Below are 15867 nucleotides of genomic sequence, written 5' to 3' on the forward strand. Positions count from 1 at the left end.
AAGAAGATACAAGTTAATAATATAATGTATCAAAAAAAATACTTTTTATGAAATTTGATTCAATAAATTTTTAATCAAATGTTCAATTTTCTTAGTGTTGTTCAAGATTTAAATGACCTTTTCTATAAATCTATATCATAAAACACAGATGTTGAGACTACGCATTTCCCTTCGTCCTCGAGATCTCTAATCGAGTATCAGCGGTTTCTGATTTGCCAGATTGATGTTTCTTGGATCAGTCATAGACCGGTAGTGGCCTCGAGTGAAATTTAGAAGATGACAGAGAAAAAGAGTTTTTTGGAATCTAGAAATATAGCAAAGGGAAAAAGATAGATGTGATTGGTTCACTTCCAGACTGATTGTTCGGATCTTGTGAATATGACCGAATCTTTAGCGGATTAGCTGTCTTTTATTTATGCTAAAACTGGAATATTGCTGTATCCTCTGTGAGAGCTTTTCGGATTTCACTTTATCTTATATTTCCAGAAGTTTAAATGTCGAATGGATAAACTTACAAAAGAAACTCGAACAAGAGGTTTATTATTTTCTCAAACCAATCTTTTGACTAGCTACATGTGATGTGATGTAAAAGTTAGATAGAAGAAAAAATTATAAAACAGTAGATCTGTAAAAAAAGTTTTATATGTATTTTCTATATTAACATATAGTTTTTTCACATATAGTTACATATAGAAAATCGAAACTGAATTCTAACATTAGAAGAAAAGAAAGAAAAGGATATCAAAGAAAAAGGAAAAAAAATGCTAAACCGGCATTGGAACGATTTTCGCTTCCTGTATATAACACAAAGCGCCTTAGCTTCTTAGAATTCTTCTCCACTTCTCTCTCTCACCGTCTTTTTTCTCTCTCTCTATCAAATCCCTCTATACGCGATCCTCTTCAAAACCCTAGTTTCGGATCGCTCCAGGCTTGGATTATTTCCAAGATCGTTAATTCTTCTCCTCCTTCTTCTTCTTCTCGTTCGTCTGCGTCTGCGATCGATCGCCATCCGTCCAAATACTGGACCAGTTCACCGGTGGTATTTTGATTCGATTTCACAAGTGATTGCTCAGTTCTCGATCGGTGTATTGATCAATTCTCAATCTTTGGTTTGCTTTGGGAGATGCCCTGTCTCTAATCATGAAGCTCAGAAGGAGGAGGGCTTCGGAAGTGGTAAGTGTTCCAAAACCGTGTAATTAAACCCTTGATCAATTTCGATCACTATCCGTGTCTGTGCATTATGGTGTATTTGTGCTTTCTAGATTACTCTTTTGTTTTCTGCTACTTGTTATTGCTTTTTTAACTGTCTTTGGCTTCCTTGGAACTAACGATTGCCCAAGCTGTATTGTATATTTGCTCGGTTAGTTATATGATCTTCGGGCCTTGATTGATTCCTTTGATTGGTATAATGGGGTTTGAGTTCTTAAACCAAACCTTGGAAGCGGTGGCAATGGTTTTTTTCTTTTTATATGGAGTGTATGTTAACCTTAGTTACTTTTCCATAATATGTTTCTCTGTATTTTCCTTCTCCTTTTTTCCTGAATGTGTGCGGTTCTATTCTATCTGATGTTGTATTTATTGGCTGTGTAACCTTTCTTTGCTTCATTTCCACCAGCCTCCCAAAATCAAAGCTTTCATCAATAGTGTCACTGCTGTTCCACTCGAGCAAATACAAGAACCCCTTGCATGTTTTCGCTGGAAATTCGACAAGGTACCTTATATCCAGTTTGTGATGCTCTTCTTCTTTTTTTTTTTTAATTCTGTCAACTCTCGTTTTGATCTATGGCTGTTTTTCCTTTATATAGGGTGATTTCCATCACTGGGTGGACCTCTTTAATCATTTTGACTCATATTTTGAGAAGCACGTAAAAGGAAGGAAAGATCTGCATATTGAGGAAAACTTCGAGGAAGCTGGTCCTTCTTTCCCAAAGGATGCTGTTCTTCAAGTTCTCCGAGTTATCAGAGTTGTCTTAGAGAATTGCACGAACAAACATTTTTATAGTTCTTATGAGGTAAATCCATGCCACAATGCCCCTAAATGTCATTTGATATTTGCATGGTTTCTTTCTTACTGGTGTCACAGTATACAAGTCGGTGATATTGTTTATTAACTCATATTCTGTATTGGATTTCTGGTTGTTCCTCGAGATATGTCGTTTTGTATGCTAATTCTTGATATGTCTACCTGACTATTTCTCACACTCTTGTTCCTTCATAACTGCAGCAGCATCTTTCTCTCCTGCTTGCATCTACTGATGCAGATGTCGTTGAAGCCTGTCTGCAGACGTTGGCTGCCTTCTTGAAGAGGCAAGTTGGAAAATACTCCATACGAGATGCTTCTCTGAATTCAAAACTATTTTCCCTTGCACAGGGGTGGGGTGGAAAAGAGGAAGGTCTTGGCTTGACATCATGTGCCACAGAAAACAGTTGTGACCAGGTTTCCCACCAGCTAGGCTGTACTCTTCATTTTGAGTTCTATGCTTCTAATGAATCATCAAGTGAGCTTCCTGGCGGTTTACAAGTTATCCATGTTCCTGATGTCAGCATGCGTGCAGAGTCTGACCTGGAACTTTTGAACAAATTAGTCACTAAACATAATGTTCCTCCCAGTTTAAGATTCGCGTTGTTGACCAGATTAAGATTTGCGAGGGCGTTCTCATCTTTGTCTACCCGGCAACAGTATACATGCATTCGCTTATATGCTTTCATTGTTTTGGTTCAAGCAAGTGGTGACACCGAGAATGTTGTTTCTTTCTTCAATGGAGAACCCGAGTTTGTAAATGAGTTAGTTACGCTGGTAAGCTATGAGGATACTGTTCCAGGGAAAATAAGGATACTATGCTTGCTTTCCTTGGTTGCACTATCCCAAGATCGAACTCGGCAGCCAATTGTTTTAACTGCAGTCACCTCCGGCGGGCATCGTGGTTTGTTGTCTGGCCAAATGCAGAAAGCGATTGATTCTGTTATCTGTAATACTTCTAAGTGGTCCCTGGCTTTTGCGGAAGCCTTGTTATCCCTTGTTACAGTCCTGGTTTCATCATCGTCTGGATGTTCAGCCATGCGAGAAGCTGGTCTTATTCCGACCCTAGTGCCTCTCATCAAAGATACAGATCCTCAGCACTTGCATTTGGTCAGTACCGCTGTGCATATATTAGAAGCCTTCATGGATTACAGCAATCCAGCTGCTGCTTTGTTCAGAGATTTGGGTGGCTTAGATGATACGATCTTTCGGTTGAAACTGGAAGTCTCTCGTACTGAAGACGATGTAAAAGAAAAAAATTGCAGTTCAGATAGTAATGGGAGGGATGCACTTGTTTTCGGTGGTTCTCTTAATCAGCCTGATACCGAACAGCTTCCCTATTCTGAAGCATTAATTTCGTACCACAGGAGATTGTTGTTAAAAGCCTTGTTACGTGCAATATCTCTTGGAACTTATGCTCCTGGTAACACTAACCTCTATGGTTCCGAGGAGAGCTTGCTGCCTGAATGCTTATGCATTATCTTCCGGAGAGCAAAAGATTTCGGTGGTGGAGTATTCTCTCTTGCTGCCACTGTCATGAGTGACCTCATTCATAAAGATCCCACTTGTTTCAATGCTTTAGACTCGGCTGGTTTAACTTCTGCCTTTCTTGATACTATATCTGATGAGGTCATCTGCTCTGCAGAAGCCATAACATGCATTCCGCAGTGTCTGGATGCTCTGTGCCTCAACAATAGTGGTCTTCAAGCTGTAAAGGACCGAAATGCATTGAAGTGTTTTGTTAAAATATTCACTTCGTCGTCTTATTTGCGGGCTCTTACTGGCGATACACCTGGTACTTTGTCAAGTGGGCTTGATGAACTCTTAAGACACCAATCTTCGTTGCGCACTTATGGAGTTGATATGTTCATTGACATCCTGAATTCCTTGTTGATTATTGGATCTGGGATGCAGGCCACCACTTCTGACTCAGCAGATGTGCCTACTGATGCTGCTCCCGTTCCTATGGAAATTGACGCTGATGAGAAGAGCTTAGTGGTTTCGGATGAAGCGGAATCATCTTCTGATACTTCTCCAGCAAACATTGAGTTGTTTCTTCCAGATTGTGTGGGTAATGTTGCTCGTCTCTTCGAAACAGTTCTTCAGAATGCAGAAGTATGTTCCCTGTTTGTTGAGAAGAAAGGTATCGATGCTGTTTTGCAGCTATTCTCTTTACCTCTTATGCCTCTGTCAACCTCTCTTGGTCAAAGTTTTTCTGTCGCTTTTAAGAACTTCTCCCCTCAGCAGTCGGCTGGTCTAGCCCGGATAGTGTGCTCCTACCTAAGAGATCATCTGAAGAGCACACATGAGCTTTTGGCTTCCATTAAAGGCACTCAGCTTCTTAAATTAGAGTCTGCGGTCCAGATGAAGATTTTGAGATCTCTTTCCTGTCTAGAAGGCATGTTGTCCCTCTCCAACTTTTTGTTGAAAGGAACAGCTTCAGTTATCTCGGAATTGAGTGCTGCTGATGCTGATGTACTGAAAGAACTTGGTCTAACATACAAGCAAGTGATTTGGCAGATGGCTTTGTGTAGTGATACCAAGGAAGATGAAAAAAAAAGTGCTGATCGGCAGCATGATAATTCAGTTTCAGCATCATCTAGTACCGTTGAAAGAGAGAGTGATGAGGATTCAAGCAATGCTTCAGCAGTTAGATACACAAACCCTTTATCCATTAGAAGCAGTAGCACTCAGTCCATTTGGCGTGGTGATCGTGAATTTCTGTCTGTAGTGCGTTCTGGCGAAGGTATTCATGGTCGTACACGACATGCAATAGCCCGAATGAGGGGTGGGAGGAGTCGTCGACACCTGGAGTCTTTTAATTTTGATTCCGAGATTCCACCTGATCTACCAGAAACGTCATCTTCCCATGAGTTGAAAAAGAAAAGCACTGATGTTCTCATTGTTGAAATTTTAAACAAGCTGAATTGTACACTACGTCTTTTTTTAACTGCCCTTGTGAAAGGATTCACCTCTGCTAATCGTCGCAGAATTGATGGAGCACCATTGAGTTCAGCATCTAAGACGCTTGGTACTGCCCTAGCTAAACTATTTCTTGAAGCTCTTAACTTCGAGGGGTATGGTGCTACTGATGGCCATGATGTCTCTCTCTCAGTAAAATGCCGGTACCTTGGAAAAGTTGTAGATGACATCACTTCCCTGACATTTGATACTAGAAGGAGGGTCTGTTTTACAGCTATGGTGAATAGTTTTTATGTCCATGGAACCTTTAAGGAACTTCTCACCACATTTGAAGCTACAAGCCAGCTGCTTTGGACATTGCCGTTTTCTATCCCTGCATCTGGTACTGAGAATGAGAAGCCAGGTGAAAGGAACATATGGTCTCACAGTACGTGGCTGGTAGATACTCTGCAAAACTATTGCCGGGCGTTGGACTGTTTCGTTAACTCTACATTTCTTTTATCTCCAGCCCCCACATCTCAAACGCAGCTTCTTGTCCAGCAAGCTTCAGTTGGTTTGTCGATTGGACTTTATCCTGTACCAAGGGAACCTGAGACTTTCGTGCGAAATCTGCAGTCTCAGGTTCTGGATGTCATACTACCTATATGGAACCACCCTATGTTTCCTGATTGCAATCCCAGTTTTGTGGCATCAGTTACCTCCCTTGTTAGACATATATACTCTGGTGTTGTGGATGCTAGGCAAAATCGAAGTGGTGTTACCCAGGGTACAAACCAAAGAGCCTTGCCTTTACAGCCTGACGAAGCCATTGTTGGTATGATCGTTGAAATGGGATTTTCAAGGTCAAGGGCGGAAAACGCGTTACGAACAGTTGGAACAAACAGTGTTGAAATGGCTATGGAGTGGTTGGTTACAAATCCTGAGGAACATGTGCAGGAAGATGACGAGCTTGCTCAAGCACTTGCACTCTCTCTTGGAAATCCATCTGAAACTCCAAAACCTGATGAGACAGAAAAGGTTGTAGATGTTCCGCCGGAAGAAGCTGATCCAAAAGAACCATCTGTTGATGAAGTTATTGCTGCATCAGTGAAGTTATTTCAAAGTGATGATTCTATGGCTTTCCCTCTTATGGATTTGTTTGTGACACTCTGTAGCCGAAACAAAGGGGAAGATCGGCCAAAAATCGTGTCGTATCTCATTCAGCAACTGAAGCTAGTCCAACTTGATTTCTCCAAGGATACTGGTGCTTTGACTATGATACCACACATTTTAGCGTTAGTTCTCTCAGAGGATGATAACACTCGAGAAATTGCTGCACAGGATGGTGTTGTGGTTGTAGCAATTGATATCTTGACGGATTTCAAGCTTAAGAGTGAATCTGACAATAAGATTCTGGCTCCAAAATGCATTAGTGCTTTGCTTCTTATATTGAGCATGATGCTGCAGGCACGGACAAGAATCTCGTCCGAGTTTGTGGAAGGAAATCAAGGTGGATCTTTGGATTCACAAGACTCAGCAGCAGCTTTAAAGAAAGCGTTATCCTCTGATGTTGCTAAAGGGGAGTCAAACCTGGCTTTGGAATCGATTTTTGGTAAATCTACAGGCTATCTGACCATGGAAGAAGGTCAAAAGGCTCTACTAATCGCCTGTGGCCTCATAAAACAGTGTGTTCCAGAAATGATCATGCAGGCTGTTCTTCAGTTATGTGCTCGTCTAACGAAAACTCATGCTTTAGCTATCCAGTTTCTGGAAAACGGAGGCTTATCTTCACTATTTAATCTTCCGAAAAAATGCTTTTTCCCTGGGTATGATACTGTTGCATCTGTTATTGTACGGCATCTCATTGAAGATCCTCAGACTCTCCAAATTGCTATGGAATCAGAAATTCGACAGACCTTGAGTGGGAAGAGACATATAGGTAGGGTATTACCTCGGGCATTCCTGACAACAATGGCACCTGTAATTTCAAGAGATCCGGTGGTTTTTATGAAAGCTGTGGCTTCTACTTGTCAGCTTGAGTCATCAGGAGGGAGGGAGTTTGTGATACTGTCAAAGGAAAAAGAAAAGCCAAAAGTTTCAGACAGTGAACACGGATTCTCTATGAATGAACCCCTTGGAATATCCGAGAATAAGCTTCATGATGGGTCAGGAAAATGTTCAAAAAGTCACAGAAGAGTCCCTGCTAACTTCATCCAAGTTATTGATCAGCTTATTGACACTGTCTTGAGTTTTTCTAGGGGGAAGAGGCAGGAAGATGACGAGACCAATCCAATTTCGATGGAGGTTGATGAGCCAACAATTAAAGTGAAGGGTAAATCAAAAGTTGGTGATCTGGAGAAAGCAGAACTTGGATCTGAAAAATCGGAAGAATTGGCAAGGGTAACATTTATCTTGAAGTTGTTGAGTGATATTGTTCTCATGTACTTGCATGGTGCCAGTGTCATACTGAGACGGGATACAGAAATATCTCATCTTCGGGGATCAAACCTACCTGATGAATCACCTGGCAATGGAGGGTTAATTTACCATGTCCTTCATCGCTTACTTCCCATATCTCTTGATAAGTTTGTTGGACCTGAAGAATGGAAGGAGAAATTGTCTGAAAAGGCTTCTTGGTTTCTGGTCGTTTTGTGCAGCCGTTCCAGTGAAGGGCGTAAAAGAATAATCAATGAGCTTTCGAGGGTTTTATCTGCGTTTGCTTCCTCGGGAAGCAGTTCTAGTCAAACTGTTCTATTACCTGATAAAAGAGTTCTTGCTTTTGCTAACCTGGTTTATTCGATCTTGACGAAGAATTCATCTTCCAGCAACTTACCTGGTAGTGGTTGTTCACCTGATGTTGCAAAGAGCATGATAGATGGGGGAACTATCCAGTGTCTGACCGGCATCCTTCATGTGATTGATCTCGACCACCCTGATGCTCCAAAGCTTGTCACTCTTATCCTCAAGTCTCTCGAGACACTGACGAGGGCTGCAAATGCTGCTGAGCAACTAAAATCAGAAGGACCAAACGAGAAAAAGAGCACAAATTCTAATGATAGACGTGACAGTCGGACTTCAACTGATGCGGTTGTTGATGAACTGAACCGAAATAATAGCAGTCTACAGCGAGTAACAGACGTAGAGAATGGACAGGAGCAGCCTCAAGTTTCCTCTCAAAGCGACAGCGAAAGGAGTCTGAGTCAAGCCCAGGCTATGCCTCAGGAGATGAGGATAGAAGGCAATGAGACAATACTGCCTGAACCTATTCAGATGGATTTCATAGGAGAAGAGATTGAAGGTGATCAAATCGAAATGAGTTTCCATGTTGAAAATAGGGGCGACGATGATGTTGATGATGACATGGGAGACGAAGGGGAGGACGATGAAGGAGATGATGAGGATGCAGATTTAGCGGAGGATGGAGCTGGTGTTATGTCTCTTGCTGGAACCGATGTGGAAGACCCTGAAGACACTGGCCTTGGAGATGACTATAATGATGACATGATTGACGAAGATGAGGATGATTTCCACGAGAATCGTGTAATAGAGGTGCGGTGGAGGGATCTTGATGGGCTGGATCATTTTCAAATTCTTGGGCAATCTGGTGGTGGAAATGGTTTTATTGATGATATTACAGCTGAGCCGTTTGAAGGAGTGAATGTGGACGACCTATTTGCTCTGCGGAGACCCTTGGGCTTTGAGCGTAGACGACAAACAGGTAGATCTTCTTTTGATAGATCTGGTTCAGAAGTACATGGTTTTCAGCACCCGCTCTTTTCCAGACCATTGCAAACTGGCAATACAGCCTCAGTTTCGGCAAGTGCTGGCAGTATACCCAGGCATTCAGAAGCTGGCAGCTACGATGTAGCACAGTTTTACATGTTTGATACACCTGTTCTACCTTTTGATCAAGTACCAGGTAATCCTTTCAGTGATCGCTTAGGAGGTGGTGGGGCACCTCCTCCTTTGACTGATTATTCTGTTGTGGGTATGGATTCATTAAGAAGAGGGGTTGGTGATAGTCGGTGGACTGACATAGGTCATCCTCAACCAAGTAGCCAATCTGCTTCAATTACCCAGTTGATAGAAGAACATTTTATTTCCAATCTGCGTGCTTCTGCCCCAGCAGATACTGTCGTCGAAAGGGAAACTAATAGCACAGAAGTCCAAGAGCAGCAACACCCGGATGTTCATCCATCTTTCGGAAGCGAAACCGTTTTAGGGGATGGTAACAACGGTGGTCAACATAGTGAAGAGCGTGAACTGTTGAATAACAATGATAATAACCGACCTGATGTAACGGCTGAAAGTTTCTCTCAAGGTCAGGCTGCTGTAGCTTCTCCTGTCCTTCGAGATGCAAGTGAATGTCCACAACCGCATGAAGTCATACAGCCTCTTCCTCTAAACAGTACACCAAATGAGATTGACGGAATGGAAGTTGGTGAAGGTGATGGAGTACCTAGTGAGCTAGCAGACCTCCAAGCTATGCATCTTGTCTCCACTGCGCAGGGTCAACCTGATACTTCCAGTATTCAAAATGTGTCTGTTACTGCGACGCCTCTTCCAGCTGATGATCCTGACTCTAATTTTCAACCAAGTGTCGATGTAGATATGAGTAGTGATGGTGCAGAGGGAAATCACAGTGTGGCACCTTCACTATTGGCCCGTGATAACAATGACTTCTCATCCATGGAAGCTACACAAGATGCAAGGAATGATGAACAAGTTACTGAAGGTAGCTTGGACGGTGGGGCACCAGAAGCGAATTCCATTGATCCTACATTTTTGGAGGCGCTCCCTGAAGATTTGCGGGCAGAAGTCCTTGCTTCTCAGCAAGCTCAGTCCGTTCAGCCTCCAACTTATGAACCACCTCCAGTAGACGACATAGATCCTGAATTTTTGGCAGCTCTTCCCCCAGATATCCAGACAGAAGTTCTTGCTCAACAAAGGGCACAGAGGATGGCACAGCAGTCACAAGGACAGCCAGTTGACATGGATAACGCTTCAATTATTGCTACTCTACCTGCTGATTTACGTGAAGAGGTTTGTATCTCTACCTTTATTTGAGCTAAGTTAATTTAGATTCGGAAATGTTGATAATATTCTGAAATATGCTACTTTCAGGTTCTCTTAACTTCTTCAGAAGCAGTTTTGGCAGCTTTGCCTTCACCTTTGATTGCGGAAGCGCAGATGCTCAGAGACCGAGCAATGAGTCACTATCAGGCTCGTAGTCTTTTTGGGAGTAGTCATAGGCTGAATAATCGAAGGAATGGTTTGGGTTTCAATAGGATGACGGGGATGGACAGGGGTGTTGGAGTCAGTATTGGTCAGAGGGGTGTTTCATCTTCTGCAGATGGCTTGAAAATGAAAGAGATCGAAGGAGACCCTCTTGTTGATGCTGATGCCTTGAAATCACTAATTAGGCTACTACGACTAGCACAGGTAAGAGGCATTCCTCTTTTTTTCCTACCCTCTTCTAACAAGAAATAATCTATGATTTTGGGCCTCATTTCGCAACGCCTAATTGACTATTCTTACGGAAGTATCTTAAGTAATTGTTTGTCGCGTCTTACAATGAAGTTGTTTTAATGTATCAGCCGTTGGGAAAAGGCCTTCTGCAGAGGCTTCTATTAAATCTATGTGCTCACAGTGCTACAAGGGCAAATTTGGTTCAACTTATGCTGGATTTGATTAGGCCAGAGATGGAAACATCACCGAGCGAGTTGGCAGTAACTAATCCGCAAAGACTCTATGGCTGTCAATCAAATGTGGTTTATGGACGATCCCAGCTGTTGAATGGTAGTACTTCCTCTCGAAATTCGTTGTTCGCTATTCTCGCCAGCTTCCATAGTACTTTATGACTGACTTTCTTTGTTCCTAACACAGGGCTTCCTCCTCTAGTGTTCCGGCGGGTGCTTGAGGTTTTGACGTACTTGGCTACGAATCATTCGGCTGTTGCTGACATGTTGTTTTACTTTGATTCGTCACTTCTGTCCCAATTTCCATGCCCGAAACCCTCTGTTTGTGAAGGCAAGGGTAAGGAGAAAGTTACTCAAGTGACAGACTCCCGGAATCTGGAGATACCTGTGGTTGTCTTTTTTAAACTGCTTAATCGGCCTCAGCTTTTGCAAAGTACATCTCATCTTGCGCTGGTATGTTACTATGTTTAGCTCGATTTTCATCATAAAAGTAGGAATCTTCTCGCTACAATCTTCAGATAGTTGTTTTGGTTGTTATTTTATCTGTATATCCACAAGATCCGTGTTCTGTTTGTTTCAGGTCATGGGTTTACTACAAGTAGTTGTCTACACAGCAGCATCCCGAATTGAGGGATGGTCTCCGTCATCAGGAGTACCTGAGAAGTCTGAAAATAAGCCCGTTGGTGAAGAAGCTTCAAGTGAAACACGAAAAGATGAATCTAAGCTACTGGATGAAGCTGAGCTATCTGTTGCAAGAAGGAAGAATTGTGCTGACATATACAACATATTCTTGCAGTTGCCACAGTCCGATCTCTGCAATCTTTGCATTCTTCTTGGATATGAAGGGTAAGAGATAGCCTCCTATCGTTTTTGTTCATTGCTTTCCTGAGATTCCTCTTTCCTCTTACATTTAGTAATGTACAAAACATAGGTCGTTTCTTATCTTTGTTGTCAATGATATCTCTGAATTGCTTGGACTGATTCGCATGTTTTAATATTTTAATAGGTTATCGGATAAAATATACTCGTTAGCAGGAGAGGTACTAAAAAAGCTGGCAGCTGTAGATGTGGCTCATCGCAAGTTTTTCGCGAAAGAACTCTCAGAATTGGCAAGTGGTTTGAGTGCCTCAACTGTCCGTGAGCTGGCAAAACTGAGCAATTCACAGAAGATGAGCCACAGTGCAGGTTCCATGGCAGGTGCTTCAATTCTCCGTGTTCTACAGGTGCTTAGCTCACTAACTTCCCATATTGATGATAGCAATGCGGGAACCGAAAGGGAAACAGAACACGAGGAACAAAACATCATGCAGAGACTAAACGTGGCATTAGAGCCCCTGTGGCAAGAACTTAGCCAGTGTATCAGCATGACTGAGTTGCAGCTGGATCATACTGCAGCTACAACAACCGTGTCAAACGTAAACCCCGGAGATCATGTCCTAGGGGTCACTCCTCCGTCCTATCTTTCTCCAGGAACTCAGAGGCTCCTACCTCTTATTGAGGCTTTCTTTGTTCTCTGTGAGAAAATTCAAACTCCGTCAATATTACAGCAGGATCATGCGAATGTGACAGCAGGAGAAGTAAAGGAGTCTGCTCATAGTTCATCATCTAAAACCAGTGTAGTTTCTCAGAAAAAAACTGATGGCTCCGTTACATTTGCAAAGTTTGCGGAGAAGCATAGGCGACTTTTGAATTCATTTGTTAGGCAAAATCCGAGTTTGCTGGAGAAGTCCCTTTCAATGATGCTCAAGGCACCAAGGTTGATTGATTTTGACAATAAGAAAGCTTACTTCAGGTCAAGGATAAGGCACCAGCATGATCATCACATTTCTGGGCCATTGCGTATTAGTGTCCGCCGAGCTTATGTGTTGGAAGATTCATACAACCAGTTGCGTATGCGCTCCCCACAGGATCTGAAAGGACGTCTGAATGTGCAGTTTCAAGGTGAGGAAGGTATTGATGCTGGTGGTCTTACAAGAGAATGGTATCAGTTGTTGTCAAGAGTTATATTTGACAAAGGAGCGTTGCTGTTCACTACCGTTGGAAATGATGCCACCTTCCAGCCGAATCCGAATTCTGTTTACCAAACTGAGCATCTGTCATACTTTAAGTTTGTTGGCCGGATGGTAATAGTCAGGACCTTGTGATTGTAATGATCCTATTGTTTATTTTTGAGCCTATCTGATGTGTTTGTGATGTCACTGCTGCAGGTGGCGAAGGCATTGTTTGATGGGCAGCTTTTGGATGTTTATTTCACTCGTTCCTTCTATAAACATATCCTTGGTGTGAAGGTGACCTATCATGACATTGAGGCGGTGGATCCTGATTACTATAAGAATTTGAAGTGGCTGTTGGAGGTTTGTGGACTTAGTCTTAATTTACCTTTTACCTTATAAAAGCTTAAAAATCGATGTTTACAGAGTCCTGCCTTTTAGAGACTTATCTTTGAACCTTTTTTTTTTCTTTACAGAATGATGTGAGCGACATACTCGACCTCACATTTAGTATGGACGCAGACGAGGAAAAACACATTCTTTACGAAAAGACCGAGGTCTGTGATATTATTAAATGTTTGTTTTTCTCTTCATTACCCCAAAGGGTATACCATATTGAATTTGATCATGTTATACCTTTACCGAAAAGGTGACGGACTATGAGCTTAAACCTGGAGGACGAAACATACGAGTAACAGAAGAAACAAAACATGAATATGTTGACCTTGTAGCCGGCCACATACTTACCAATGCTATTCGGCCTCAAATCAACGCCTTCCTCGAGGGCTTTAATGAGTTGATACCTCGTGAGCTCGTATCCATTTTCAACGACAAAGAGCTCGAGCTCCTAATCAGTGGATTGCCTGAGATTGATTGTAAGTTGGATCCTGTTGTTCAATATTGTTGCATGTATTTGCTTATGCATCAGGTTATTTTAACAGTCTCATGTTATTTCGTTGTTTAGTTGATGATCTTAAAGCCAATACCGAGTATACCAGCTACACGGCAGGATCTCCTGTTATTCATTGGTTCTGGGAGGTCGTTAAAGCTTTTAGCAAAGAAGACATGGCTAGATTTCTTCAATTTGTCACCGGAACATCAAAGGTAAACCAAATAGTAGCACCGCTTCCGTCCAAGTCACTTGAAATGCATTTCCTGATATATCCGTATTTGGCTTCTTTCTGCTGGTGGATGATCTCGATCTCCTCCTGCCTCGCTCTTGTGTAACGATAGATAATCGCAAAAGAGGGAAATCATCTTTTGTTTTACGAAGTGATTGGGTCTGTTTTTTTTTACAGGTTCCTTTGGAAGGTTTCAAGGCTCTGCAAGGTATATCTGGCCCTCAAAGATTACAAATCCACAAAGCGTATGGAGCTCCGGAGCGGCTGCCATCAGCCCATACATGGTTCGAAATCAATACAAAGCCTTTCCTTAATACAAAACGGTTCAATCTCGCCTTGATTCTCATTGGTTACGTCTGTTTTGTTCTGTTGCAGTTTCAACCAACTAGACCTCCCTGAGTATCCATCCAAGGAACAGCTTCAGGAACGCCTGCTACTTGCCATTCACGAAGCCAGTGAAGGTTTCGGGTTTGCTTGAGCTACGCTTCTCGAAACCGTCACACCTTCAGAACCAGTGAAAACCCCCTTCAATCCTTCATTCTTTCGGCTCCCCTGTACATGTAAGTAAGCTTCCATACTTGTTTGATACCCAAAGAAAAAAAGATTGACCATAAAGTGCTGGTTTGTTTGCCACACAAATCTCAAGTTTTCATTGGTTCCGTGGCAGAGACCGAAGATTTTCTGGCAGGATAAGGAGAAGAGCTTTCGAGAAAGTCTGCAGAATGAATACAAAACTCAAGAGGCTATTTTTATATGTCCATATATGTTAGTATTAGACCATTAGGGTTTATGTTTCTCTTTAGATTTTGTAAAGCAAAAATCTTTGAAATAATTGCTGGCCTTTCTTTTGAGTTTGAATACACCGGCTCTCTCTTTCCATTACATAAACGCGATACAAGTGCAGGCGGATAAAGCTAAGACAACTGATTTAACTGTCACGGTCACTGGCATTTTCCCTTTGTCGTTCCTCAACAACATGCCTTGATACAGAGGCCAGTTTAGTACCACAAGTACTCCTGTTATCACAATCTGCATGCCCATTGTCTGAAAATGTTCACCGTCTCTTGAAGTGATCAGTCTCATAGCCGCTGCAGCGAAGCAGAAGAGATTGAGCATCCCGAGTGTTCCGAGGAGGAGAAACATCGGAGACTCCACTCCAAACTCCATTACCTCTTTCTCGTATCTCTCTGCTGCTTCTTCCTCTGCTACTTTCGCCGTGATTACAAATGCAGACTCCGAAGCCCCAAGTTTCTTCAGAATCGTGTCCGTGAATCCGAATACAAACGAGCTTGTTCTTCTATAAAGCCACATCCTTTGCTCGTTCCACCATCCACGGAACGTTCCTCCGCACCACAAGAACTCGGCTAGGCTATAGGAATTAACTGCGACAGTCACGTATCCAAATGGGAAAAACCACGAGCTTGAGACCTGGATTCAAAGACCAGATCAGTTTTACCTGAATGAGATTCCGGGTTTATGACAAACACATAAAGAAACAGAGGGAAAGCCCTTTCTTTACCTTTGGAAACAGAGGAATGCCTTTGAGTAGACAGAGAGAGGTCAAAACAGAGTAAACAAGCACAGGTACTGAACTTGGTGCCCAAAGGCAAAAGCAACAGTAACCAAGTATCAGTCCCAAACCAATCTTTCCGTGGCCATACCAAACCGGACTATACTCTGAAAGCAGAACCTGAAAGTCTCCCTCTGACTCTGCTGCACAAGCATTTGATGCAAATTTGTCGGCGCTACCCCGACAAAAAGCTTTCTTTTTTGGGTTCAGGTACGCTAATTTCCATCCATGGCATTGAATCGCTAAACCGGTTATTACATCTTCTACCGGGCATAACCATATTTTACACCCATCTGCAATGGAAACAACCATGGTTTACTTGGTTTTCAATGAATGAGACACTGGTTTAATTCCGGTCCATATATAAATTTTCCATACGACGAAAAAAAATATAATAATACATATGTTTTTGAGCATTTTGTCCATCCATATATTAAATCATCATTTACAACATACCAATATATTCTTTTTCAATGTGCCAATACACAAAATCCTCAAAAATCAACAAAACAAAAAATATTGATTTAATAACGTGATACATAGCTTACCATCAACGATGTTCTAT

At 42.2% G+C, this 15867-nt stretch overlaps 2 protein-coding genes across 3 annotated transcripts; one reads left to right on the forward strand and one right to left on the reverse strand.

Moving 5' to 3' along the window:
* The first annotated feature begins 855 nt into the window (after positions 1 to 855).
* LOC18011429 (E3 ubiquitin-protein ligase UPL1) lies at positions 856 to 14611 on the forward strand. 2 transcript variants are annotated; one of them, XM_024150257.1, is made up of 16 exons: positions 856 to 1173; positions 1616 to 1711; positions 1806 to 2012; positions 2225 to 9964; positions 10046 to 10363; positions 10519 to 10720; positions 10808 to 11073; positions 11201 to 11466; positions 11627 to 12743; positions 12828 to 12974; positions 13088 to 13168; positions 13261 to 13486; positions 13576 to 13715; positions 13910 to 14016; positions 14108 to 14292; positions 14400 to 14611. In XM_024150257.1, the coding sequence occupies exons 1-15, from the start codon at positions 1141 to 1143 to the stop codon at positions 14208 to 14210; spliced, it is 11049 nt and encodes a 3682-aa protein (XP_024006025.1). In that variant the 5' UTR covers positions 856 to 1140; the 3' UTR covers positions 14211 to 14292; positions 14400 to 14611. The 2 variants fall into 2 exon arrangements, with proteins under 2 accessions (XP_024006025.1, XP_006392593.1); XM_006392531.2 differs by having other exon boundaries at positions 2228 to 9964.
* Positions 14560 to 15590, reverse strand: LOC112082783 (cellulose synthase-like protein E1). Its single transcript, XM_024150262.1, has 2 exons — positions 15252 to 15590; positions 14560 to 15160 (listed from the first exon to the last, which is right to left on the reverse strand). Exon 2 carries the CDS (start codon positions 15041 to 15043, stop codon positions 14612 to 14614), a length of 432 nt encoding a protein of 143 aa, XP_024006030.1. The 5' UTR covers positions 15044 to 15160; positions 15252 to 15590; the 3' UTR covers positions 14560 to 14611.
* Between the last annotated feature and the right edge of the window lie 277 nt (positions 15591 to 15867).

This window comes from Eutrema salsugineum, unplaced genomic scaffold (genome assembly GCF_000478725.1).
Source record: "Eutrema salsugineum unplaced genomic scaffold, Eutsalg1_0 scaffold_7, whole genome shotgun sequence".
NCBI lineage: Eukaryota > Viridiplantae > Streptophyta > Magnoliopsida > Brassicales > Brassicaceae > Eutrema > Eutrema salsugineum.